This window comes from Microtus ochrogaster, unplaced genomic scaffold, assembly GCF_000317375.1.
Source record: "Microtus ochrogaster isolate Prairie Vole_2 unplaced genomic scaffold, MicOch1.0 UNK1, whole genome shotgun sequence".
In the NCBI taxonomy this organism is placed as follows: domain Eukaryota; kingdom Metazoa; phylum Chordata; class Mammalia; order Rodentia; family Cricetidae; genus Microtus; species Microtus ochrogaster.
In genome coordinates this window covers 1,356,102-1,383,853 of record NW_004949099.1, presented here as the reverse complement: position 1 = coordinate 1,383,853, position 27,752 = coordinate 1,356,102, and the positions used below count along the sequence as shown (strand labels likewise).

Sequence of the window (27,752 nt, the reverse complement as noted above, 5' to 3'; positions counted from 1 at the left end):
AGGGGTTTTCTGTACTAGGCTGAGGGGGCTCACACCCGGGGGTTTTCTGTACTAGGCTCAGGGGGCTCACACCCAGGGGTTTTCTGTACTAGGCTCAGGGGGCTCACACCCAGGGGTTTCCCGGTGACGACTGTACCGTCTCCAGTGCTGTCAGTCTCATCGCCATCATTGCCTCTCTGGTGGCAGGAAGGAATCTGTGTGTTTAGTTATGTCGCCCTCACTAGTCTTTGGTCAGCCTCGGCGGGGCTTAGGTTTACCATTAGAAAATCCCCTTGGGTTGTATTTTCATGGATGCTAGGGTGGCAAGCTAGGGATTTGGGTTTCTCAAATATGCAACCAGGGACTCCCCCACAACACACACACACTGTCGGGCCAGTCAGTCAAGTTAGCATGAGGTTGTTCACAGGAATCAGGCTCATGCCCCTGAGCCAAGCCCGGGTGCAGAGCATGGAAGCGAGGAGAGAAGAGGAAAGCAAGCCAAGCAGACTGAAGGACACCCATGGGCTCTTGCAGACTTGTCTCGGGTGATCAGTCAGGCCTGGGAAGGAATGGTTGTCTCAGCTATATGATTGCAGAGAAGACAGAGGGGCTGGAAGGCCTGCCCTATCCCCCAAATTTATTTGAGAGGATGGTAGGATGACGTCACCTGTCAGAGTCCACAGCCAAGCCCTGCGGTGAGGCTGGTACAGCTGTCCCTGCAAAGGTCTGAGGCAGGGGTGCAGCTTCCGGAGACGCTGTGACGGACGTTAACCTGCCATGTTCTATTTCTTCCTAGCTAGCCAATAGTGAGGTGGCCACCTTGAGTCATTCCTTTTGACGAATCCTTCCATTTAAAACACTGCACTTTGCTTAAAGGTAGAAAAGTGACGAAATCAGATGTGTGCTGTGGATGCATAAAGCCAGTGAATGCAGCAGCGGTGGGTGGGGGGGCATGAAGAGAGCCCCTGCAAGACATGGGAAATGCTCAGATAGAGCTAAGGAAAGCACAGGCACCTAGAGTTTGCCGTGGAAACCCATTGCTCTGTCTTTCCTGCCCAGCTACATGGCTTGTGATTGTAAAAACCATATCCACCTTTGTGTCTGTGACGTGCTTTGAGACAGCACATAGTAGGTGCTCATCCGTGTTGGGTGTGACAGACACGTGCCTCAGCAAGCAGTGAAGGTTAGAAAGGGTATTCTGGGAAGAAACTGGGAGAGACGTGAAGCGGACACTGTCCCAGGTGCCACTGAGCACTGAGACAGAAAGGAGCTGGGAGACTGTGGAGAAAGGGCTGGGGAGGAGCAGCCTGAACCGTGCCCGCGGAATGTGCAGAGTGGGTCTCACGGAGTTAACGGGTTCCCTGAGGCTCTAACAAGAAACTTGGGAGCTTGTTTGTACACGTGGCTGTCCTTTTCTGAAGAAAGGGGTGTGTCATTCTCACCATCTTCTCCAACGTTAGGAACATTTGTAAGCATGACAGATGGCTAAAGAAGAGCAGGTTAGGTGTCGTGGTGCTGTGTAGAGAGTGGGACCCTGAAAACCTGGGGTTAGACTTGGAGATTCTAAACCTCAGTGGCAGTGGACAGGGCCGAGGCGGGTTGAATTAGGGTGTGGGTCAGAGGGCAGGGCACACTGACAAAGGGTATAGCAGCGGGGGAGAGAGAAGGGTAGGAAAAGGAAATTCACGTCACTTCAGGGCTCCAGCCGGGGTTGACAGAAGTGGAGAGCAAGCAGGTGTAAGGGAGAAATGCAAGCTCAGCCTGGGCCACTGTGCTTAAGATGTCAGTGGGAAGGAAAACAGGGGCCAGTCCTTGTGTGTCTGTATGGAGACGAGAGTTTGAGTCAGGAAGTAAAATGAGACCTTTCTGGAGAGGGCTAGAAAGAAAGCAACAGACCAAGGATGGGTCCAGGAGCCACACAGCAAGATAACCAGACTTCATGAGAACCTGAGGCCACCAAATGAAGACGTAGGACTGGCTGAGCTAATAGTTAAGTAAATTAAGGAGTTTTCTAATGGTGCAGAAGGATGGCTCCACAGGGCATTCTGGCTTTTCCATGCCAGCCGAAGCCTGTGAAGAAGCTGGGAAGGAATGGTCAGAGGTGGAAGAAGGGGTGGGGTGGGGTGGGGCTGCCCAGCACAGGTGCAGAGGGGCTAGAGTTTCAGCGAGGTGATGGGACAGGTTTGGCAACTGAGTCAGAAATAGCGCGAGAAGACGCAAGCTCCAGCCTTGCCCATGGAGAACGTCTCTGCAGCAATAAAATAACTTAAATTTCATCTTTCAAAATAAAACTTGCCCATGCTCCGCTGGCTCTGTCTGGGCAGGAAGCAGGGCTCTGTGCGGCCAGCTAGAAAGGCTCTGCATTCCTCAGAGCCCTGGAATGTGACTGTCAGAGCATGGCCCTGGCCTGAGGGAGAGAGAGCGGGGTGCAGCCCTCCGTGCCCCTCTGCCCTGATCTCTGGGCTGACTCTGTGTCCCCACTAAAGCAGGGACAAGCTGACAGCTGATAGTCCCTGACTGAGCATGCTCCTCTCACTAGCAACAGCCCCATTTAGAACAAGCAGATTGCTGTGACGTCACAGGTGGGTGGTCAGAGCTGCCCTTGGCTGCAGGGTCTCTTTCCCTTCAGGGCTATCAGTGTGTTTCAGACACAACCAGCTTAGTAGCAAAGAAAAGGGAACTATGGGAAGGAAGAGAAGAGGGGAACATTGGAGCCCCATGTCATCGGCCTGTCCCAGGCGTCCTGTGGATATTGTCCAATCAGGGGGCACCAGCAGACACTCAGTTTTTAAATGCTATGTGTTCAGACAGCCCAGCCCTCTGAAAACACAAGTGGCTTCAATAATTCGGAGCATCGACACTGTCCAACTTAGCAGAGAACCTGCAGCAAACCACCACCCATGAACTCGGGCTGTTGTCCCATCTCTCCTGCGGCACGTGCTTCTCAAAGCTGATGCTAGGGTGAATGAGATTGGGGCCACATAGTCGGGACAATAAAGGGTGCCTTCTTCCTGCCTCAATTGTGAGAAAATTGACATAGGAGGAGCTCAATACTGTCTTTAGGGCTGTGGGGTAAAGCCTGGCTGAATGTGGCCAAAAATGAGCTGGAACTGTGTTGAACAGGTTTATCAACCCACACTGGACAGGGCGCTGGCCAAAGAAGTCACTTAGTGGGGGTTGAGTTACCCAAAAATGTTTAGTTAGAATTTGGGGCCCCTTGCTTTCTAAAGTCCTAGGATGACTTTTCTTCTCTTACTCTAGAGAGCCCCTCCTCAGATTGTGGAAGCACGGGCCTTAGAAAGCCTGCTGGAGTAGGGCAGCCAGGGCAATCCACCCAGGAGCAGCACAGACCCAGCAGGGCAGGTCCAGGCGTGCCCTGAGCTCTTGCCTTATTTGCTGAGTGAAGAGGGAGGAAGTGACAGACCCGGATCACACACGCTCTGCCCCAACACGGGGGGGGGGGGGGGGAATGTCGGGAGTGGGGAAGGAACGGTCTTAACTGTCACTGTCTCTGGGCCCTGCAGGAAGAGGCTTCCTCAGCTGCGCCCCAGACCATGGGCATTAGGCAGATTCCCAGCACAGCCTGGCTTGAAGACTAGGGTTTCACAGTTCTTTACATCCAACAAACCCAGGCTCCTGTTAATTCCTCCTCCCTTCACTATGGCAACCCCCAAAACAAAACAGAAAAGGGCAGTGGTGCTAAGTTTTGTGTCATCCAGAGGCCTCTGTCTCCTACAGCAAACAATCCCAGACATGATCCCACACCCCTCCCCCATGCCATGCTGTGGGTAAGAAATCCAAAATCCCTAGACTCCACCCACCAAGACAAGGTTTTACTTTGTGTGCTTGCAAATCTTTATCTTTGAGTGCAAAGCCCTCCTTGTCTTAAAGAGAGCACTGCCCTCATTTTGCGAGCCTAGGGAAGCCAGATGAAGCTGACATTCAGAGAATGCCACCCCAACCGCTGTGCTCCTGTGAGAAGGGAGCAGGGTTGAGCACCCCTCACCTTCGGATTTCATGCCGCCAGTCTACATGTTCCTTTCTGTAGCGGCTCTGTAGGGTGATTGTAGGGTGGGGACAGACTTGAAGTTGCTCACTGAAAAAGCCCAGCACTCCCCAGCTGGATGGTATACCCCCACGGGCTGTGGCTTTGACCACCTGCTTCACTTCCACCTGGTGTCCTAGGCACGCTGTACCAGAAACAGGCAAACAGCTCTGTGTCTTCCCACGGGGTCAGCATTGAATAACAACAATTCACACGGTTTGGCTGTTTCAATGACAGCAATTTGTTCTATTATCCAACGACCCTGGTGGCCTGGATGAGATAAATACAGGTTCTTGTATGCCAATTTTAATGACTAATATTAACTCTTATCACACAGCACACAATTCATATATTGACATGCATATATGTGGTTTACACAATAACGACAGAGTTCAGGAGGTGCCAGGAGAGGGAGGGTTCGTTAGAGAACTGGGTCAGTGCCAGCCGGGACGAGGCTGCTGCTGACATCAGGGCGTGAAAGCCACAAGGTTGCAGCTGTGAGGAAAGACTGAGCGAGAAGCGTCCAGAGCTGGAAATGGTGGGTTGAGGTCCAGGACAGATGGGTGAGCAGGTGGATGGGCAGGCAGTTGCATAGACAGTATCAACAGTAGGGTACCCATTCAAGCTGAAGCTCCAGGGAGGTCTTTGCTTCATGGTCCATGATGCACTCAACAGGTGTTAGATGACAGGTTGGTGCAGAGCTGTACCATCCCGGTATTATGTGTTCATTACTTTATGGGGTCCAGATAGGAAAGAGATACACCCTTTCCTTGGTCTGATGTACCTAATAACTTTGTGAGCCTGGTTTACATGATATGATTTTAATGCATTAATACATCTGTGTGCCCACACAGTCGCAATTCAGACACAGTGAACTTCTAGGGTGGTTCCATCCCCGCCCAGGAAGATGTCGTGCATTACTCTGTGCCAGACAGTGCCTGACTGATGGTGCAGCTTCTGGTACACACAGAAGGTGCATTTCTTCTCCTCCCTCAAATGGAGTCAGCAGATACGTGTAAAATGGAGTCTTCTGGGGCATGCTTTAACAAGTACAGTTATATGCAATATGTAGGGCGTAGCCTGACTTAATACAGCCAGTCAAGACAAGGCCTTAGAGACAGAGTTACCTGAGGGCAGTTACTGACCCAAATGGCCCCGCTAGAACCCAGGCTGTGTCCACATAGGCCTGATGGACAGGCAGGGCAGAGGCCCAGCACACACCGATCCAGAATCAGGTTGTGTGCAGTGGTAGCCCTTGAGTCTTCTGAATTCTCACCCAGGAAGAAGTCTTCCAGAGCAGGTGTCATATAAAGCAGAATGGGCCAAGAGTGAGCTGGGAACACTGAGGTCAGACTTGTCCTAGAGCAAGGTACAGAGCACAAGACAGAGTACCTTCTATAGTGGCTGGACATAATCTGGTGTATATTCTAGAGCATTCCAGATAACTCTTGGCCACAGACAGAGCCTGTACCTTGTCATGTGGGGAAGAATGGAGATGTAAAGATCTTCCTCTAGGAACTTGATGAAGATGAAGAAGGAATGGCTAGGTTAGAGCAACTGGGCTAGTTATGAGCCTCAAGAAGTGAGCCCTATAATGCAAATTTCTTGTCCTGAGTGCCTATTCCAAAATATCCAGCAACCACTTCCCAAATTACCACACAGAGGCTTACAAGTTATAAATGCTTGAGCAATAGCTCAGGTTTATTACCAACTAGCTCTTACATTTTAAGTTAACCCATATTCCTTATTTACACTCTGCCACATGGCGGTATCTTTATTAGCATGGCACATTCATTTCCTGCTCCTTCTGTGTCTGCTGCCAACTCCTAACTCCACCCTTTTCCTTTCCATAAATGTTAGTTTGGTTGCCCCACCTATATTTCCTGCCTAGCTACTGGTTGATCAGCATTTTAGTAAACAAATTCAAGTGGCAAATCTTTATAGTGCACAAGAGGATTATTCCACAGCATTTCCCCCTTTTTGTCTAACTAAGATTATTCCACAGCAGAGCCCCACACCAAGAATCTAGGAAGCACAAGGTGCTTGCCAGCCACAGTCAGTAAGATAAGCACTGAACACTTTTATTATAAGGCAAGCACCTTGGGAGTGACCTTGTAAAAATCACCCTTAAGAACTTGATGGACTTGGAGCCATAGCCTGCCCTTTGGTCTCTGATCTCTACACTTCTCCTTATGCTCTGTGACTCTATAGTATAAACAATGTTGGTTTCCAAGGAAACAAACTTGACCAAGAGATCACAGAACCCCCAAGGTAAAGCTACCCAGAGTTCCCCTTGGGTGAGGATAGATACCACAGTCCTGCATTTGCTCCAAGTGGCCTCTTACAGCCAGTCCAGTTGTCTTGCACCTGACTCCACACATGCTGAGTTCCCACTCTATGGAGCCCCACTCACACCTTCATGAACAAACTCTGTGCTTGCCTCTGAGCAGGCGTGCCCATCTCTCCTTGCCCCTGCAGGGTGGCTACCCACCCACGAGTCACCTCCTGTGTAAAGTGCTGGTTCCCAGGCACTGTTCCCCAGATCAGGGTAGCTTGCTAATGCCAAGAGCCAGCTGCTTACGCCTGGGAACCAGGTTGCCCATACTTGAATTCTAGCTTCTCTAGTGCTCATGACTGAAGCACGAAGAGGAAGTTTAGGTCAGTCTGAGTTACAGAGAGACTGCGAGACTCCAACTCTGTGTAAAAACATAACAAAACAAACAAGCCTCTGAGCCTTTCTGTAAGCCTTCAAAGGTTCTCTGGATTTCCTTGCCTCGGTATATTTAACTATGGGGGGGATATAAAAAAATAAAGTTTAGAGTTCATCAGATTATTGATAAGAATGAAATGTGCTAGCCTAGCACACAGAAAGAATAAAGATAATTCCTGCACATAAGTGCCTAATAAATATTAGTTATGTTCGTAATTATTCTTATCACCATTATCGTCATCATCCCGTCAGAATGTGCAAAGAGAGAGGGTGTGTTTAGTTCAGCACCAGGTATGCAGGCATTGAGTAGCCATGTCCCCCTGCACTGTGGTTTAGATTGCTCCACAGACCATGGTGGGTATGCAGGTACTGAGTAGGCATGTCCTCCTGCACTGTAGTTGACATCGCTCCACAGACCATGGTGGGTATTCAGGCATTGAGTAGCCATGTCCTCCTTGCACTGTGGTTTAGATTGCTCCACAGACTGAGCACATTGGGGCTGTCTGGTTACTTCGATCTGCGCCCCTTAGCTCTGCCCACTAAGCACAGAGCAGAGACACAATACACATTCGCTGTGTATGTTCCTGATGAGCTGTTAGCTCCAGGTCTGTTTCTAGAAAACAAAGGGCATTCTTTCTTATTTGGTAGTGACATTTATGAATGTGGCACCGATGACTTCAAGAAACACTTGGAACCTCGGCAACAGCTTTCTCCAAGGCACAAGAAAATGTTTAAACACCCCACCCTGGGCCTTGGCATGCGGAGAGGGCGCCTTGCTAAACCCCCTCTTCCTCCTCCACTACAGTTAGGTGGAATACGACTCCTTAGGGGCTGTTGCAGAACCAGATGCCAGTGTCCGCTCTGGATGTCTTAGCAGCTTCTTCACCCGCCACGGGGCAGTCTTCTGCCCTTGCTGCCCACGGAAACTGCCCCCGTCTTCCATGGGAGTGTAGAAGTGAGCTGTGCAGCATCTCAGCCCCTGTTTGAGTTTATCTGAGGCAGAAACAATCAGGGAGGGGATGACGTGTACAATGTGAATAGCTGAAGTCTGCAGTCTTTGTGGAGGCTGAAGTTTTATAAGCCTCTTGGTGACCAAACCACTTATTATTCCAAGTGCAGACAGGTTTACGATCTGAAATGCTCACTGTGTTGGTTGCTATGGGGAAACAGAGGAAAGTTCCAGCTCGGAGTTTGAAGTGATCACTTGTATGGGAAGGCCAGGCCCGCTCCTCTCCACTCCCATCCCGTGCCCCTGCTGTCGTCAGTTGCTACAGAGGCAGTGACTTTCTCACTTCTCTCTGTCACCTAGAACACAGAGACAGACCACAAGACTTGCCCTTAACTAACTAACAAGTGACTTCTCGTCAACACCGCTAACGATACGCTTCGTTCCAGACTTCCGTGCGTGGGTCCAATGGGCCTTCCTGCGTGGCTTTGTCTGCTGTTGGACCCTTGCTTTTCCTCCACCCCACACTCTGGCTGCCCAGCCCTGCACCTGAGCCTGAGGCCTGGCTCCCTTGAGGACAATCCCACATTCCCAAACCTTGGCTTCTTGGCTGGAGCCAAGGGTGTTTCATTCCCTGGCTTTTTGGTCAAAGACATTCCAGAGAGTTCCAGGGAATGAGAGTTGCCTTTAAACCTCTTCCAGAGTCCTACCGAGCTCTCAGAGTGGGAGTGACTCATATCCTGGCTCTGCCATTAGCTTGTGGGGTCCTAGACAGGCCACCCAGCTGCCCTCCTGGGTAGCTGTGGGAGGGGGGCAGCCTTCAGAGCCTGGGAGCGCCATAAATGGTCTCCCTAAAGATCGTGGTGGTGATTCGGCCGGGTGGCAAGCCTCCATCCTCCTGAGCCCTTCTTCAGATCCCACAGATCACTGACGGAATTATCTTCCCTGTGTTCATGCTCGTGTCCCAGAGACCTCCACACAAATATTCTAAAAAAGCCTCTTGGGATATTTCTCTTTATGAACAATTTTTAAAGGAAAGAGAAAATACAGATTTCAGAAAGAACTGAATTGCCCTACCAGTGAAGATACTTTAACATTTTAGTACATACCAATAAGCTGTCAGTGAAAATGCCCAGTGTGGGGCAGACACCTATAATCTTTGCGTTCGGGAGATGGAGACGAAAGGATCAGGAGTTCAAGGTCAGCCCGAGCCACAGGATACCCTGCCTCAAAACAAACAAAAAGCTACTGGTGAAATTGTTAGTAAATGGTGGAGACAATCTTCCTGTTCCTTGCTCTTGACTCGAGTGCACAGAGATCTCTTTATGCTAGGAACTGTCTCCCTTGTTTAAATGTATTTGATAGCATGTTCCAGCATAGCAGCTGATAGCTTGATAACTGCACATTAAGAATTTGCACAGCCACCCTTTTTACTTGTATTATTATAACTTAAGAAAATATACCCGAGGGGGCTGGAGAGATGGCTCAGAGGTTAAGAGCACTGACTGCTATTCTGTAGGTCCTGAGTTCGATTCCCAGCAACCACATGGTGGCTCACAACCATCTGTGATGAGATCTTGTGCCTTCTTCTGGCCTGAGGGCATACATGGAGGCTGAACACTGTGTACATAATAAATAAATAAATCTTTAAAAAAAATGTAGCCAAATATTTAAAAAAAAAAAAGAAAGAAAATATACCCAATGCTTTTCTTAGGCCAAAGGTGGGGCTACCAGTTTCACTGAGGCAGCTTTTGATGTGCACAGTGGTGCCCCATGCCCCCAGAAAGCTGTGGCCTATGTAGCTTGCAGGGAAGGACCTAGACTCATAATCCTGGGTGCTTCCTGAATCAGCAGTTTCAGAACGTGACAGCTGATGACAAGTGGAACTTACGTTCGCTACTCCTCAGGCCCTGCAACCGTGCTCTTCTGCAGGATGATCTGACCTCGGCTGCCTGGCGCCCCCACCACACACAGCCACATGAGCAGACTGCCAGTCTCTCAGCCACACTACCCTCCCCTGCCAGCTGTCAGAAGTGGCCCTGTCCCCTTTCAGATGTGGCCTCTCGTCAGTGGTTCTAGACTTTCCACCCACACCCGAGGAGGCTGCTATACACACTCCTGGGTAGGGTGTGGGGCTGAATCCTAAGTAGGGATGTTCTGAATCAGCCCAGGCGGGGGCAGAACCCCAGGCCTTGGGGACTGAAATGTGACTGTACCCAGAGATAAGGCGCAGTCTTAAGTCACCTCTGCACCTGTAAGATGGATCATTCAGAACAATCCCCAAATAAAGATCAGAGGCTCCCTGAAACAACAAATCTTGTTGAATCTCTTGAAAATCAGCCAAAGAGAGGATTTATGTAGCCTTGACCCTGAATGATGGGAATAGTCTCACTCAGGTGTGCGTTGCACTGTGAACTTACCTGAACCTCAAATTTAACATCGTTATGTGGGGAAGGGGTGGAAGGGGAGACCCCAAGCGCCCCACCTGTCACTGACCACCCTCTTTTCGCCCACAGTCAGACGGCTCCATCCTGGCAATTGCCCTGCTGATCCTCTTTCTGCTGCTGGCCCTGGCGCTGCTCTGGTGGTTCTGGCCTCTCTGCTGCACAGTGGTAAGTGGGCCAACTTCAGGCCATAACAGGCAAGGGTCACCTGAAGACCCCCAGGTCCATCAGTGGGGGTCAGGGAGACCAGAAACTGCAACAGTAGGAGATAAATCTTGCTTGCTTTTTTTTTTTTTTTTTTTTTTTTTTGACAAAACCAGGCTTGGTCACTTGGACTTAGGAGGACCGTGAGTCTTCAGGATGGGCGGGGGCAAGACCACCAATGGCAAAGCCGTTGGGTACAGACATGTAGAAGGCAAAGATTAAAGCATATGTGTTTGGTATTGGAAAAGCATGCAGCCGGTGCTGGGTGTGTTCACTATCCAAAAGCACGTTGCTGGAGTTGGGATCTATTGATACTTCGTACCATGCTGGGTTTATATCGGTGGGAAATGTTTCCCAAAATAAACTTTTCATGACAGGAAGCAGTGTCATCCAAGGCAGGATTGTTTTGCAATTTTCAAAATAATTTTAAGCGAATTTATCTGGTTTAAGTCCCCATTGCCTGGGAAGACAGCCAGTGTTGTCTTCATGTGGTCTCCTTTGTAAGGCTGAGGGTTCCTGGGTGAGGAAAGATCCTGGAGACAGACAGACAACCGCATTCTGTTTGTGAATGCCCCGCCCCTTATTGCTGACCCTTGACCTGCACCCCAGTGTTTCAAGTGCCCTCCAAACTCTGTGTTGACCACTCACTTCGGGGATCCTGGCTGGGGCAGGATGAAGTCATGTGTTTCTGGAATGGGAGTGTGGTGTGCAAGAAAGAGGGCCTCCCCACAGAGACCCATTCAGAGGTTTCTGGAAAGTTCCTCCACCCTGAGAGACTGCACCCCACAGTCCTCTAACTAACAGGCAGTGTCTTTGTCAGCCATGGTCCCCGAACCTCCCTCTGTCATTCTTCCTGCCCTTCCTCCAAGTGTGGGAAATGTCACTTGGACCCCATAACTGTTTCCATGGTAAGGAAACAGCTGGAACCGTGGAGGGCTTACAGAGTGTGGGCACAGGCGGCCTCTCTCCAGGATCAGATTCACAGTGTCCAATAACCTGAAACGTCTTCACCCTAGACAGATTAGTCTTAAGCTTTTACTTTCTACTTACCCAAGGCAGGGACGCAAAGTGGGACCAGCATCAGGCCCTTAAATTCTCTTTCTGAAAACACAGACAATGCATACATGTCCTCCATCCTGGTTGGCCAGTGCCGGTGAATTTACTGCCCCAGCTCCCACATGTGTCCCTTGCTGAGTAGGCACCGTGTTCCCCGTGTCTGCTCACGCTTCCAATATCTCTGCTCACTTTCGCCTGTATCCTGTGTCTTTTTCTCCAGGTTCTCTCCAGCCCTCTTCTCCTCATCTTATCCCCAGACAGTGTCACTAAATTCAATGACTGACTACTTCATGTGGTCACCTATCCCTGGTGTGGCTATAAACAACCAGGCCATGCTCCATTACAGAGAACCCCTGGGCATCACGTTTGCAGGCCCCTCTCTCAGAATGTCTGTTCTCTGGTTTCCAGGGGACCTTGTGAGCAGTTTTCTAGTAGTTTTGTAAAGGTCACATTTGATTCATTTCCTTGAATCTCGGGGACTCTTTAACACATTAGCCTGTTGGACATCTCTGGTGACCAACTAGAACTCGATATGCCTTAAACTGAAACTAGAATAAAGTCTTCGGATATCGCCCTCCATCCCTGTCATAGACTGAATTGTAGGTTCAGACATCCACTCCCAGCATCACCAAGGAGCTTGCCAGTAGTTTGTGTGATTTAAACCCAGTGCAAGCAGACAGCGGCTCATCCAGCATTGTGGGCTCGGACAGGTGTATGTGTTCCCTGATTGCTCTCCAGCCTACACCACCCATCTGGATCTTCTCACTACTTAGGAAATGAGTTTTCACTATGCATCCCTGCCCTCCCCTCTGCATCCCTCCTCTCCTCTGCATCCCTGTCCTCCCCTCTGCATCCCTCCTCTTCTCTGCATCCCTGTCCTCCCCTCTGCATCTCTGCTCTCCCCTCTGCATCCCTGCCCTCCCCTCTCCATCCCTCCTCTCCTCTGCATCCCTGCCCTCCCCTCTGTATCCCTGCCCTCCCCCTCTGCATCCCTGTTCTCCTCTGCATCCCTGCCCTCCCCCTCTGCATCCCTGTTCTCCTCTGCATCCCTGCCTTCCCCTCTGCATCTCCACCTTCTCCTGTCAGCTTCCCTCCTCCACCTGAGCCCACCTCATGGCTTATCTTGAAATCCGTCCACCCACCCTTCTCCTGTGCCTACAGGTACAGGGGAAAGAGGCCAGCTGTCACTGGAGACACACTGCCAAAGCCTCGACTTCTGCTGTCAGTTGAAAGGATGGGGGAGGTTCTTTAACCTCAGATCCCCATTAAATAACCAGGAACTGGGAACTGTGCTGTTTCCCATTGGTCCCCTTACAGTCTGCTTCCTCTGAGTCCCTCTGGAGATTCCCTGGTTTAGGGCTCTCAGATCAAGGTGCATTATCGAAACTACCTAAGGATTAGGTGATGAGGGACAGCTCTCCCAAACTGCATTCACTGGGTAGTAATGGCCCTCCAGATCAAAACGGCACACCTCAAATCAGAAGGAGTTTAGGCAATGGTTTGAAAGATGCCATTGAGCTAGGCTGAAGACCGTGAGGCTCCCTCGGGGCTTTATTAGAATGGTGTGTGTGGTGAATCCCCAAATAAACTGACCCTGGATCTTCTTTGGCCCTTTTTGTTTACAATCCCCAATGCCTTCTCATGCTCACACCAAGGACACTGGTATTCCACCAGAAATGATGAAGACATACAATCCCAGAGGAGGCTGAAACAACTCAAAATGCAGAATCCGGGACTGTGACGGGGCCTCTGCCCTCCCTCCCTGGAGTCTGCCTCAGGGTCTCCTAGCTCAAAAATACCACAGCATCATCAACACACTGACCTCTGTGGCCTAGCTCAGACTCCACTGACCCTGCTGGCAACTGGAAACAGCTGGCCCATAGCCCAGGCAGAGGTCAGAGGTTCTCCTCCTCCAAGCCAGGGCTTCTGAGCTCATGGGTTTATGTTACTGTGCCACTTCCCAGAGTTCCACAGTGACCCTGGCAATCACACTGTGGCCACTGTGTCCAGACGTTCCACTAAATCACCAAGTCAGTCCCTTGGGCCTTATCTCCTCTTAGCATTCTGACTGTGACTGTCACTTTAGATATCGATAATTGTGGCCTCTTAAACAACCCCAGCCTCAGGCAAGCAAGAGGCACAAAACCTTTTCAGGTTGGAGTTCCAAATGAAGAAAGAAACTCAGAAGGTCTTATCTCTAAAAAGATCTCTTATCTTTGAAGAGGTGTTGTACTTCCTTCCAAACGCCTTGCCCAAGCCTTTGCTCAGCCTGTGGGATGTGAACGCTGTAGATTGAGGCTGTGCTGAGCCAGCAGCAATCACTTCACAGTCAGACCTGAGGTCTGTGTTAAACTTAGCCAGTCGATTTGTGGGAAGGATGGTTGGTCTGTCTGTCTTGGTCTTTCATATGGAGTTCCCACCTGCCTATGGCTTCCTGATTTTGATGCAAATGCTTATCTTAAGGCTTAGGGATGAGAACAAAAGGCTAGAGTATAAAAGGCAAGCACCCCTCCCTCTCTAGTATTAAAGTCCTACATTTCTAGTGCCAATTCAAAGGAATCCGACACCCTCTTCTGGTCTCCTCAGGTACTGCACACATGTCATGTACATACAAACAGGTATACATACATACATACATATAAATCTTAAAAATTAAATACAATCTTATGGAAACTACACTAAACTCAATAAAATTTTCATTCTTTTCAGTATCTTTAAGGCTTTAGCTTTTATTATGCTTTTAAGTGTGTGTGTAAGTTAGTGAACAACTTGCAAAAGTCAGTTTTCTTACTACTATGTATGTCTTGGAGATGAAATTCAGGTCATCAGGCTTGTCCACAAGTACATTTATCCACTGAGCCATCCTGTTGGCCCTAGGCACCACAAATTATGATTTAAAAAAAAATACTACAGAAAATACATACTTTTGATCTGGTATAAAAAGAGTGAGCACACATAGTGTGGCTGTGAGCATTAAGGTGACATAGTAATGCCCCTTAGGTCAGAGACTAGCCAGGAGGAAGGACATGATGGCTGGGGCTCACTGTCTTGGTATTCTCTCAGCACTGTCTGAGATGGAAAACCTGCTTGATTACTCTCTCCATTCAAAAAAATCATGGTGGCGAATGCCTGAACTCAGGAGGCAAAGGCAGGTGGATCTCAGTGAGTTCTAGGACAGCCAGAGCTGTTACACAGAGAAAACCTGGCTCAGAAAAGTATACATATGTATATACATATATATTGACATATATATGTGCTTCTCACGAGGCCCAAGAGCCACCCCGCTCCACCATTGTTCCTTCATATGCCCGTGGCCCATGTATAGCAAAAGAGAGCTCAAGAGCCCCACTGTGTTCTCTCTAGAACCCACTGTCCTCTCCCATGAAGCCACGTTGGGCTTCTTTGCCCCTGGCTCTCCCAGCATTCCATTCCTTTCACCTCTGTCTAAGCATCTTTGCCACACAGTGAAGGTTTCTTCTTCATTCGGTCCTTGGTTCATATAACCAGGACACATCCCTGCCTCTCCTTGTGGTTATAGCCAGGACACACCCCTACCCCATAGTGTTGCTGTAACCAGAACACACCGCTTCCCCACGGTGTTGCTGTAGCCAGGACACACCCCTACCCCATGGTGTTGTTGTAGCCAGTACACACCCCTATCTCACAGTGTTGTTGTAGCCAGGACACACCCTTTCTCACAGTGTTATATACAATTCTCCATAGAGAAAAGAGCACACGCTCAGGACCACTGTCCCTGCTTGATTGCACACTCGTAAATGGAAGCAAGAAAGCAGATGAGGTGTGCATTCGTGTGTAAATTTTGTGGTTTCCCGCCCAACTCACTACCAGTCAGTTTACCTTTCCCCTCAGGGACACTAAAAAGATTTGTCACATATTTCTCTACATCTGATGGTGAACATTCCATGAGTCTATCACCACTACCACACACACAAAGCTAAAATACTTGTTAATTTCTCTTGGCCTCTGAAAGTCATCTCTTTCAAGCTAGTACAATTTCTCAGTTTTACAATAAAAAAAGAACTATTGTGCCTATAGCACGTAAACAAACACACACGGGATGGAGCTGTGCCTATTGCATGTAAACAAACACACATGGGATGGAGCTGTGCCTGTCACATGTAAACAAACACACACTGAATGGAGCGTGCCTTTCACACGTGAACAAACACACGGGATGGAGCTGTGCCCGTCGCATGAAAACAAACACACATGGGATGGAGCTGTGTCTATCACACGTGAACAAACACATGGGATGGAGCTGTGTTGTGACAATAGATTGTGTCTGCAGTGTCCAGTTTGTCAGATCACTATAGCACTGTCTGGGAAGTCAGTTTGAGACCCAGAGCTGAGAAGCGAAACATCCACCTTCAGGGCAGTGAATGGACTCGGAAGCTGGGGAATAGAAACAGAATGGGTCTCAGTGGCATCTGGAAAAATGCCAGTCAGTCCTCTGTCCACCCTAGATGCTGTGAGATTTCCCACCACACATTAGTGTCCCAGGCCGCTCTGGTGTAAGGAGAGACTTTGAATATCTTAAGTACCACCTCACCCCCAAAATATTACACCAGAGGATTGAGAAGCCAGAGCAAGTCTTGTAGCATTAAATGCCAAGTGTTTACTTGAGAGCAAGGATGTTGAAAGAGGAAATGCTTCCTGCACCTTCTCCGTTAGAGGAGCACACGCTCATACTTTCCAGAAATCGTGATTGAGCAACATGCTCCGAGCTTCAGGTCAGAGACAAAAGCTGCCCATGTGTGCTTGTATCTCCTGGAAGATCAGAGTTCACTGTGGCAAAAAGACTTGCGAATGCAGCCCAGAGTTCACTGCCGATGGTGTGGGCCGTGCGATAAGATTTGTGCTTGAGTCCCTGGAAGACACATCCTAGGGTCCTCTGAGAGGAAGCCTGGATTGAGGGTTTGCCCAGATCAGATTGGCCGGAGGGTATGTCTTGAGTGTTAATTGATGTGGGAGGACCCAGCCCTCTGTGATGTCACCATTCCTTGGGCAGGTGATCCCGAATTGTATAAGGATGCTCATTAAACATCGGGGAGCGCAGCCAGCAAGCAAAACTCGTCTATGGTTTCTGCTCCAAGTTCCTGCTTGAGTTCCTGCCCTGACTTCCCTCGGGGATGGACTGGGACCTGAGAGCATAAGACAAATCAGCCCTTCCCTCTAAGTGCCTTTTAGTCAGAGTCTTGTATTGCAGCAACAGAAAGGAAACAATAGCAGCGTTTAGAGAGGGGACGGCACTGGGTAACACATGCTGGCCTCAAACCCGAGATCCCCTTCGCTTCTCTTCCAGACACTAGAATTACAAATCCCAGCCACGCAGGACTCAGAGCTGGGTTTCTGATCAGTCACAGAATTCCACAGCACAGCTGTGGGAACATCTGGCCTAACACAAAACACACCTCTGCCCAGAGCGGATTGATATACAGACTGGCTAGAAATCAGTTCATTCCCGGCCCTCAGAATGTGGTCCGCAGTCCCTCAGGGTTAGTATTATTTAGGAACCTGCTAGAAATGCAATTGTCTGGCCCCAGTCTGCTGAGGAAGCATTGCACCTGGAGTTCTCTTAGCAAAAAGTCACCTACACGATTCTGATACTGGAAAGGTTGGCAACTGCTGAGCTCATTAAAATTAGAGGGCGGGGCTGGAGAGATGGCTCAGCCGTTAAAGGCTGGGCTCACAACCATAAATATAAAATTAGAGGGCGGGTTCATAATTTTAACAGACTCGCTAGCCTCAGCTGTTGCCTTGGGCCTGTGGAGACGGCAGAGAGGCCCGTGCATTGGTGGAGTGTTCCTCAGCAGTGAGCGACCAGAGGAGGCGGGCAGAGCACTAGGAGGACAACTCATGCCCAAACAAAGCGAGATGTAAACACAAACTCTAGAGAAAGGGGCAGAAAATTCGTTCTGTTAGTACCATGTCTTGTACCATGAGATAAAATTCTGGCTCCCAGGAGCTTGTGCGATTTCACCAACGGCCAACTCTTGTCATGGAGAGAAGAGACAGGCAAGGGGGATATAAAGCCATGAGTCTGGGGAGATGGCTCAGCAGTTATGAGCACTGGCTGTTCTTGCTGAGGATAGGGGTTCAGTTCCTAGAACCCACCAAAGGCTCACAACCTTCGGGAAGCCCAGTTCCAGAGAACCAGGTATCGTCTTCTGGCCTCCAAGGATACCAGGCACTTCTGTGATACACTTTCCATACAGACAGGCAAAACTTTCATCCATATAAAATATAAAAATAAAACAAATCTTGAAAAACATGAGAAGTTGTATGAGTGGATGATAGCCAGTCCTGTGACCTCTGCCCTTCATGTGCGTGGAGGCCTGATTCCTTCCTCTTTAAATGTCCTGTGGGTGGGGACACTCGGGTCAGGAAGGGTGGCCAGAGCACACGTGTGAGTTCCAAAGCACAGGACACAGCAGCGGGGTCAGCAAGACCAAGCCGAGCTGTGGGAGCTGAGACCGCACACGAGCACTTCAGAGGACAAGCACACACCAAGTCAGGCCACCAGTGCATCCTGCACGTTACAGGTATGGAGAGCGCTCTCCAGAGCCCCTGAAGCTGAAGCCACAATGGCTAAACTGCAGCTGTAAGGCAGCCCAAGCTTGTCATGACAAGTGTCTCATCCGACCTGCCTCACTGCTTCTCCAGCAACCACCTGGGGCACTCACAGGAACCTGAACTCGGCTTGAGTGTAAGTCACTGGTAGGGTGCTTCCCTGCACGAGCTACTCCCTGGGATGATTCCTAGCAGTACAGGATTGGTTTCCACGGACCCTCCTCCCTGCTTCTTCCCCATCTCCAACCTTTCCCTTGCCCTCCATCCTCACTAACCTCCTTTCCGCTTTTATATCACATGATCCCTCTTGCCCCACTTCCTCAGCACCTCTGTCTCCTCTAACGGACCCCTTTTTAGTTTCATAACCAATACCCACACTCACCCTCCCTTACATAGTTATGTTAATACATCTATAAAAATATGGAAATCTCAAGCCACCTGAGACAGAACATGTCCTGCTTATCTTTCTGAGTCTGGATCATCTTATACAATCGAATTCCTTTAAGATCCCATCTACTTTTCTCCAATTTTCTCTGAAGTTGAATAAAGTTTCATCGTGTAGTAAGGGTTGTGTTTCCATGAAGCTCTGAATAGCAGTTTCTCAGAGAACAGAGACTCCCACTGTGGAGAATAAAAAAGATGGGCATTTCCCGTGCTCAGGGCAGTGCCCACGGTGGCCCATGTGCCGCTCTCAACATAGTGATAATGCTCTCTGGCCATCATGTCCAGGACAGGCTGGGCTCACCAGCTCAAAGCAATTGGAGGACCTCTTCCCTGCCTCCGCCAGCCCCTGGCAGACAAGGCCAGGTTAGAGTACCCCTTTCTGTTTCTCTGAACACAGTGGATTGATTTTTAGAAACTGAGGAGCCCCATTTACTGTGTATTCATGTGGAATCTGGATCACAAGCCAGTTTCTTGTAACCAACATTAGTAAGTCATGATGATGGCACTGTCTTTGGGGCTCCATTCGATCCAGCCCTCTGTAGGCTCTGGGATAGATATTCAGTAAACTAAAACAGAGTCATTCTAAGTGGGGGGGGGGGTTCCGGATGTTGTGTGTCCAACCGTTGTCATGCGTTAAGTGTGGTGTGGCTTGTGTGTGCATGTATTCATGTGCATGTGAGTATGTATGCATGTGTGCCTGTGTGCATGTGAGAACCAGAGTTAGATGTTGAGTGTACCCCTCAATGGCTTCCCACTTTATTTTTGAGACAACCCTGGAGCTTGTGGGTTAGTCTGGGTTGGCTGACCAGCAAGCTCCAAGGACTGTCCCACCTCTGCCACCCTAGTACTGGGATTACAGCCACATCTGCCGTTTACAAGGCTGGCTGGGACTGAACTCATCTGTTTTCATGCTTAAACCGCGAGCGCTCACCAACAGAGCCATATCTGCTCAGCCCTGTCATGCGCTAACTTGTGTGAGGCCGCAGACACCCCTGAATCCCATGGCCACTGTTCAGACTCCGGGCTCCTATCTCACAGGCCTGGCTTATGCAGGGGGTATTAAAGATGCAGTAGAGAAAGAAGCAGCCGGGGAGGGCGCTCTGATCCGTCTTCGCAGGACTGGTACTGCACACCAGTTTCAGCAGTTTCACGGGGTGGCTCAACTCCTGCGAGGTTTGTGTTTTTGCTCTCCTTGGTTGTGAGGCTCCAGGAGACCCAGAGGTTTCTCAAATCCTCACCGTGACAAGGCAGGTCTGGGATTTACATTCGACAACTGTGCTAGGCTCCCATGCAGTGAAGGAGCAGCCTTGAGCCTCTTCAGAACTGAGGACCTTGTCTTAGCCACAGCATCTGCCATTTTTTTTTTTTGCAAACATCCTGCCATCCCCCCAGCTTCTCCCATTCAAGTTATTACCCACACCTTCTCATCCCTTCCTCCAGCTTCCAGCCACTTCCTGTTTTAAAATAATTCACTGTCTCTGGAATGATGGGAAGTCAGCAGCAAGCAGTAAGAGTCTTCCCCAGAGGTTCCCCGAGGGAGACTCCGAAGAGAGTTGAGTGGGTGAGCGAAAGCACAGCTTCCCACAGCAACAGAAAGTGGAAGCAGATGAAGCAGTAGTTCTAAACCCCAGGAGGCCTTCAGCCCTGCCTCTTCAATGGACGAATACTATCCTCAGATGCTTAGAGCAGCCTCGGTCCCCTGGCTGCTGGTAGCCTGTCTAATCAATGCGGATAACATTACAGATTGTGGTAGGGTAGAGACAGAGGTGAGGACGAGGGCCCTAGTGAACACTTCTTATATTTAAATTAGAGAAGACATACACTTAGTAGATGTGAGGGATGCTAAGTGCTCCTAGGGGAACTCCTAGGCAGCCCTGGTGCTGAGACAGCAAAGGTTACAGAACAAGATTTGTATTTGCCAGAAGTCACCTAAAGAAAATGTTCTACGTGGGGTCCCAAAATCCTAACTATAAGCTTGAGTGAGGGTAGCAGGTCCCCAAGGAATGTACAAGATCAGTGGTTCATAGCCAAAGTTCTATGGAAAGGCCCTCAACTCCAGTTAATTACCGGACTGCCCTTTTATGACTGGAGTTGTCCGGCCCATCACCATGTTGGGGAAGAGACTCGCATCGACTTACTGAAACTGTCTGTCTGTCTGTCTCACTTCACCCAGCGGACAGGGCAGTTGAGGAATAGTCTTATAGATAGTTACTGACATATGTTTGCCTCTGCATCGACTGTACCTGGGAGAGATCCCTGGGCCCTCCTCCTCACTGCCTTCTCTCAGGGGTTGCTCAGCCTGACACATGTCACCACATGGACCCACTGAGGCCGGTGGTCGAGGACCTCCAGCCACAGAAGCCTGGTCTGAACCTCGCTGGTGCCCGAGCAACATTAGCTCATGTGTATCACCGTCCTGTGTTAATGTGTAGATGGTTGGGCGGAGGGAGGGGCGGCCTCAGGCCTGCGTGGCCAAGTGAACAGACGAGTGAGACTAGCTGCCCAGGTGAGGCAAACAGCTGTGGAACGTGCTTCTTCACACAGGCCTTCACACTGAAGATGGACCCTCCTGACAATTGCTGCTCTCACTGGGCTACTCTGTCCGATCAGGTCATGGCACAGACTTTAAGGCCCGTGCTTGGACTGCTCCTCGGGTGGTTAAGGCAGACATCTTAGGGAGCAGGAGGCTAAAGAACCCCACTCACCCGTTCTCCTTTCCATTTACAGATCATCAAGGAGGTCCCACCACCCCCTGTTGAGGAGAGTGAGGTAAGTGGCCAAAGTAGGGTGCTTGGGGTGGGCAGGTGGCAGAATGCGGTAAATTGGCCGGTTATATAGCCCCCTGCTGAGCAGGACTGGGCCCCACTGCCTATGAAAGGGAACCTTCGGGCCTTCGCTCACCAGGGTATACAAGACCTGAGAAACACAGGCAGCCAGGGGCCCGCTGGTTTCTCTCCGCAAAGACAAACTTTAAAGTGCATACACTTGTCTGGAGTTTCTGTCTGCAAGGACTTTGGAAGATTTCCTGCTGAGGGGATGCGTTTTGGTTGTTGACTTTTTTTCTGTGCTTGACTCCGGATATCACACGTGCTCCACAAGCTCTCCACCTGAGCTACAGCCCTAGCCGCCCCCGCCCTTTGTCTGAGACAGGGTCCTGTGTCACAGGTTGGGCTTGAACTCATGTTGCTCCTACCTCAGCCTCCCCAGTGGTGGGATCACAGACCTGTCTCATTATGTATGAATGTTTTTACCAGCACAGTGAATATTTGGGGGTTTTAAAGGTCTAAGTTTCCCTCAGAAACGAATTAGGATTCCCGTCCCCCTGCAGATATACACTTCACATGTATAGGATAGGGCAAGTTTGCCACACTCTGCATAGAATTCCTGCTCCTAAGACTGGTGCCAAGTTTCCCATTTTTCTTTAATTTAAAACAGTATTATATAAAATCTGCCAGGTGGTCATGAATCCAGGCTGGAGCAGGATGTACTAATATCCTGGCCTCACTCTCAAATCCTCACGGTCTACAGACAACCGCTCAGACTCTTCCACTCACCCGGCCAGGAAGCCGCTGTGCTGCTAGGGGGCTCTAATAAACCAGCAGAGGTGTTAACAGCTGCTGGTGGGCGGGAGTTCACAGCAAATGGCTTTCCCAGCCTGGGACTGCTGGGATCCTTGGGAGTAACACTCCCAGAGAAGAAGTCCTAGATCTGAAAACTTACTGGGGCCAAGAGGAACCAAGATGGGGTTTCAAATTCTTAGCTAGGTTCCTGTAGGGTTTCTTGGTTTTTTGTTTGTTTTCTTATTTTTTTTTGTATGCACCTCAGATACCACCTCTCAGCTGGCCCCGTCCCAACTCAGTCCCCTACCCTCCACCCCGTCCCAGCTCAGCTGTCCCTGTCCCAGCTCAGTCTCCCTACACAGAAAGAACGATGATTAGGTTTGAAATTCCATGTGTCTCTCGTGTGCCGAAAGCTGCATGAACGCCGAGAGACATAATAGCTGCAATCAATTAAGCACATCTTGCAGGAATGTTAGCTCTCTGCCCAGAAATCAAGGGAGGAAATTGCATTGCTGTGCAGAGAGAAAGGAGAAGGGAACCTTCTCTCCGTGTTGAGTCTGTTCTTAACCCTCCAAGAGCAGGAACTGCAGCTAGTCCACATTTCTGTCTGACTTGGCCTGTGTTGTGTGCCTCTGTCTCTTGGAATCCCAGAACAAAGCAAGTGAGACATCCTGACGGTCGCTATGTTCGTTCTTGGTGGAAAGTGTTCCCCCTCAGTGGCATTTGGAGTGGCTCTTTCTGGGGAGTGCTCCGAATTGGCCTTTTGAAGGTGAAACGCTGGAGATTTTGGAACTGGGGTAGTATGGCCTGATGCCCTCTACATGTAACATCTAGTACAAGGTTTCACGGGCATCATGGGTGCACAGACATGCAAGATGCAAGGCCGGAGCCCAAACAAGAGAGAATAGACAAAAGTGAGGGAAAGCAAGAGACAGCTTTTTCAGCTTCGTTGGCATTTTTAGGGAGACCATACTTGACAGAAAAAGGCAACCGTAGTTCCTGAAACACAATGATGACCGTGGACACTTGGGACCTGACGGCTTGTGGGAGGCTCAAGGCCACTTCCTACGGCCAAGGAGATTACTTCAGCATGTGTATTGCCCTGGGGCTCGGGGAGGCCTGGTCCCCTCCTAATGTGCTCTGGCAGGAAGAAAGGAACGAGGGAAATCCCACAGAAAGAAATAACATAACTTTGACCATGTTAAGTATTTTATTCAATACACTGAAAATCTTAATTGGAATCTAGACGACTTCTCCAGCCCAGCCCGTGTGAAGATCCCAGTGAGGCCTCAGCACAGAGTGTGTGCATTGGCCTCAGGGTGCCCTGAAGATCCTCCTCTGATGTCCTCAAGTGGATGCCTCCCTTATTCTTGGTGGGCTCTGGGCCTTGCCTTAACTCCTCCCTCTGCATTAAAGATTAAGACCGTTAGATACTCAAAGGTCAGGAACTATCTAGTTAATCTGAGTGCAAACTGGGGGTGGCAGTGCATGCTGGGGACCCCAGTATTGAGGAGGCTGAAGCAGGAGGACCTCCAGCTTGAGGTCATCCTGGGTAGGGGAGAGAGGAGAGAGAAGAGGGAGAGAGAGAGAGAGAGAGAGAGAGAGAGAGAGAGAGAGAGAGAGAGCCCCATGCAGGCAACCCCTTGCCTAATGTATATATGGACAAGCTGAATATTAACTGACCTTCATCCGATCTGTAACCATCACATCCCAAGGGAGGCTATCTTAGTCAGGGTTCCTACTGCGATGACACACCATGACCAAAAGCAGCTTGGGGAGGAAAGGGTTTATTTCACTGACAGTTCTAAAGAACAGTACATCATCAAACGCAGTGAGGACAGGAACCTGGAGGCAGGAGCTGATGCAGAGTGCTACTTACTGGCTTGCTCCCCATGGCTTGCTCAGACTGCTTAGGACCCAGGACCACCATCCCAGGGGTGGCATTCAGTGGACTGGGCTCCCCCATCAATCACTGTTGATGGAGCACTCATTAAGAAAATGCCCTACAGACTTGCCTACAGGTCAGTCTTATGGGGACATTTTCAGTTGAGTCTCCTCGCTTTGATGACTCTAGCTTGTGTCAATCACATAAAACCATCCGGCCCAGAGGAGCACCACTGTATAAATAACTAAACTCCGGATGAAGGCAGCTTCGTGACTCTGTGTCGTGATCCTCTTTTGTGTAAAATTCTCTTTGATAGGAAGTACAAAGTGCTCAGTGTGAAAGTCATGTCTTTCTGGGATTCCCTGTCCCTGGAAGTGAAATCCCTAAGCCAGCATAAAGAACAGTCACCTGAGATGCAGATCTCAGCAGAAGGGAGGATGCTCAGGGTAACACCTCAAAGGGGACCCGGGGGTGAAGTCTTCTCCCACTGACACCAGAGTGAGACTTGATTTTCGTTGACTTTATCCCAAAGAGTTGGCAGTTTCTGTGAGATTGTGTTAGCAGTGCTCTCTGTCTGGAGGCTCATCTGGGTATAGTCACCTCTTCGGATGCCTTTACTATATTTGTGTTAGAGCCATGCTATTTACTTCATGACAACATGGCTCCTTTGAGACACAATGTTATTCATCAATGAAGGTTTCGATAACTAGTGCTTACCCAGATCATATTCATATATGAATGTATATGAAGGTTTGACTTCATATCACTATTGACTTTTTAGACGGAGATGGGTAAATCCAGGGAGAGTGCCCTGGACAAACACAGAAGGCAAGCAGCCCCAGGCCGCTAACACTGTGTGGCATGGGACCTCCACTCCAGTCACTGGCGGGAATGAAGGAAAAGGACATACAAGTGGCTCTTATTTGGGGTCACCCAGGGTTTATCACATGGGTTCAAGATGTGTTAGGGTGCTATGATACTTAAAGTTAGGTGGAAAGATTGGGCTGGACTTTGCTTCTCATGGTTTCCCAGGGGCCCTCACAGTGAGCTGGGGAACAAAGCTCCCTTTGGTCCCCATTGGGTGTGGATGTCAGAAAAGCAGGAAGAGCCCAGTGCTTTGGAGGCTGGTGTCCTTCATCCTGGGCCAGTAGCAGTGCACTGCATATGTGCAAGAGGTAGGGAACCCCAAAATCTGAAACTTCACTCCTCCCACCCAAAATTTCCTTAATAACTAACTTTAAAAATTAAATATTTGTTCAGTCAATAGAGGTGAGCAAAAGGAGCTTTGAATTCTCTGGGAACTGGAACTCCACACAGGTTAGGGAACTTAGGAAATGTCTGGAAGAAAGGGTAGGAGGCATGGGGAAGGCACGCCAACCCCTGCACAGTGCCCTGTGGGATTGTACCACAGCCTGGCACAGCGGGGAGAGTTAAGGAGTGCAGGTTCTCGGGTTTCCTGAGAAAGCTCAGCTTGGTCTTTCTGAAGACAAACATGTCAGAATTGCTCTCTGTGTCTGAGGGATGCGCTACCACGGTGTTGCCCAAAAGTTAGTCTAGTGACGTCTGGGGCAAAACATCCTTTAGGATTTAAACGTGACTTCCCTGGTGGGAAACCAACTGCAGCCCTGGCTGGGCACTGTCTCACACTGCTGACGGCTTTCGCTGCTTCTGTGTCATTTTGTCCCCTGGATTTGCTGGATTCCCATTCCCCGCCCAGCCTATGTAAGGGCCTGGAGGGCGGCACTGTGCGACCATGGCTGTGGGTGTAGCTGGCTCTCCTCTCCCACCCTGCCATCTCCTGTGGGTACCCTCACAGATTAGGTGGCTCAGCCCATTCCTTTCTGACCACCCCCTCCTGATTTCCCATAAGGCTCTGATTCCTGCTACTTGACCCTGTGAAACAGTTTGGCTCAGCCAATCCTGACCTCCGGGAACTATGGAGGTCACCAAAGTTTATTTACCAAAACAAAACTCTGAATACATCCCTGAAGGTGACTGGGGAAAGACACCTCCCAGAAGCCCTGAGCCCCAAGAACTTGCTCCGTCAACTTTTGGTCAAGTGAACAGACACATCAAAGGTTCTGCCTGCTCCCCAGGATTGAGCAACTCCGCAGGCCCTGGTGCATACACAACACTCTGCTTACTGCAGGGAAACGCTGGCTCTCTCTTTGCTCAGACCTTGGGCTCAGGGTTGACTTTCGTGGCTTTTGTTTGGTTTGGAGAGGAAGCTCAGGTCAGGGACTAAAGTGAGGCTTGGTGGAGCTGACGGAATGTCTAAGTGTTTCCTGTTGTGAATCTACATGCGGTGGGGGGGAGGGCTGTCTCTGGATGATCTGCCCTCCTTTTCTAAGGTCCCACACACGAGAGTGGAGAAGTGGAGAGAGTATGCCTTGAGTGTGCCAGGAAGCCAAGGAAAGGCTAGAGATGGATTTTTGTTCGTTCTATACATAAGCATTCAGCTGTCCCAGAAAAAAAAATTAAACACAGATGTGACTCAAGATCTTATACTAAGAGGCAGGGCATCCACTGGACAGGGCATTAAGTCAGAACTTCCTGTCCTCTGCTTTGGATCTGACAGTCTCTTGTGTATCACGAAACAGCTGGAGTAGGTGGTGAGCAATGTTTGCACTTCTGTAATTGACAAATGACGTCACTCATAAAACCATCTTCTCTTGTTATAATACAATACCCACGGCTGAATGGTTTATCAAGAAAAGAAACTGATTTCTCACAGTTGCGAAGTCCAGAGGCAAGGGGCCTGCATCTAATGAGATCTTCTTCTGCGTTGTTCAGAGCATCTCCTAACTTACCCTCCCAACCCATGAAGAGCAGAGGCACATTCAAACCGCACCCTGCTGTAAAGGAAAGGGCCTGCTCCCGGGGCTGTCTGTCCACAGACTGTCTAACACCCATTTTCACAGATCAGGACACTGTACTTAGAGAGACTGAATGACCTCCAGAGTCCGTGAGCATGGGGACTTAACTGTGCTCTGAAACCGTGTGGATTGACTGTACCAGTTTGCTCCTATCTACCTCACCATAGTAGACACACAGAACCTTAGGGGACTTTGTCTTTATGTCTCACAATCTTGGCAGGAAGAAGATGATGATGGTCTGCCTAAAAAGAAATGGCCCACGGTAGATGCCTCTTACTATGGTGGACGCGGTGTGGGAGGCATCAAAAGGATGGAGGTAAGAGCCCTCGCACAACTGTCTGTGGCCAACCACCTAGCGATAGAAACTCATAGAAAATGCTGGGGGCCCAAGCTTGGGGTTTGGGAAGAGGTGACTTATGAGCTACAAAGATGGAGAGGTGGAACGGTACAGCCTTTAACCTCGTGCCAGCATCTTGCCCATCATGAGTCAGCAGAGGTCACATGTCTTCCAAACCCCCCAGTGGTTTCTGTTTTCATTGGACTAAACCCCACTTCTCAAACTCATCCAGACAGTTCTCCCTCTAATTCTTCCAGCCCATGACTCCCCATTTCTGTCAACCTTCCTGCTCCCAATTTCCCTTTTCCCACATCTCTGGCTCACAATCCTAAAGGAACAGAGGACACAGGGGCATGCACGTCACTCCTGCCAGTCTGGTTTTCAAGGGGCAAGCCGTGCAATCCTGTAACTTTGTGTTATGGGCTTTCACCACCATTAGGTTCGCTGGGGAGAGAAGGGCTCCACGGAGGAAGGGGCTAAGCTGGAAAAGGCAAAGAACGCGAGAGTCAAGATGCCAGAGCAAGAGTATGAGTTCCCGGAGCCCCGAAATCTCAACAACAACATGCGCCGGCCTTCCTCCCCCCGGAAGTGGTACTCGCCCATCAAGGTGTGTCTCTGCCCAGAGTCCTTTCAGTCTTCCAGCTATGAGCCAGTCTTCTTTCCTCTCCACCCCCC

General features: G+C 49.7%; 1 protein-coding gene across 1 annotated transcript in view; it reads left to right on the top strand.

The window, feature by feature from the left end:
- Window positions 1-27,752, top strand: part of Antxr1 (ANTXR cell adhesion molecule 1) — a 218,251-nt gene that overhangs the window by 106,879 nt on the left and 83,620 nt on the right. Inside the window, exons 13-16 of the mRNA XM_013352879.2 lie at window positions 10,197-10,292; window positions 21,147-21,188; window positions 26,961-27,056; window positions 27,517-27,684. Of these exons, the coding sequence (XP_013208333.2) occupies window positions 10,197-10,292; window positions 21,147-21,188; window positions 26,961-27,056; window positions 27,517-27,684 (402 nt within the window). The remainder of the gene's footprint in view (window positions 1-10,196; window positions 10,293-21,146; window positions 21,189-26,960; window positions 27,057-27,516; window positions 27,685-27,752) is intronic.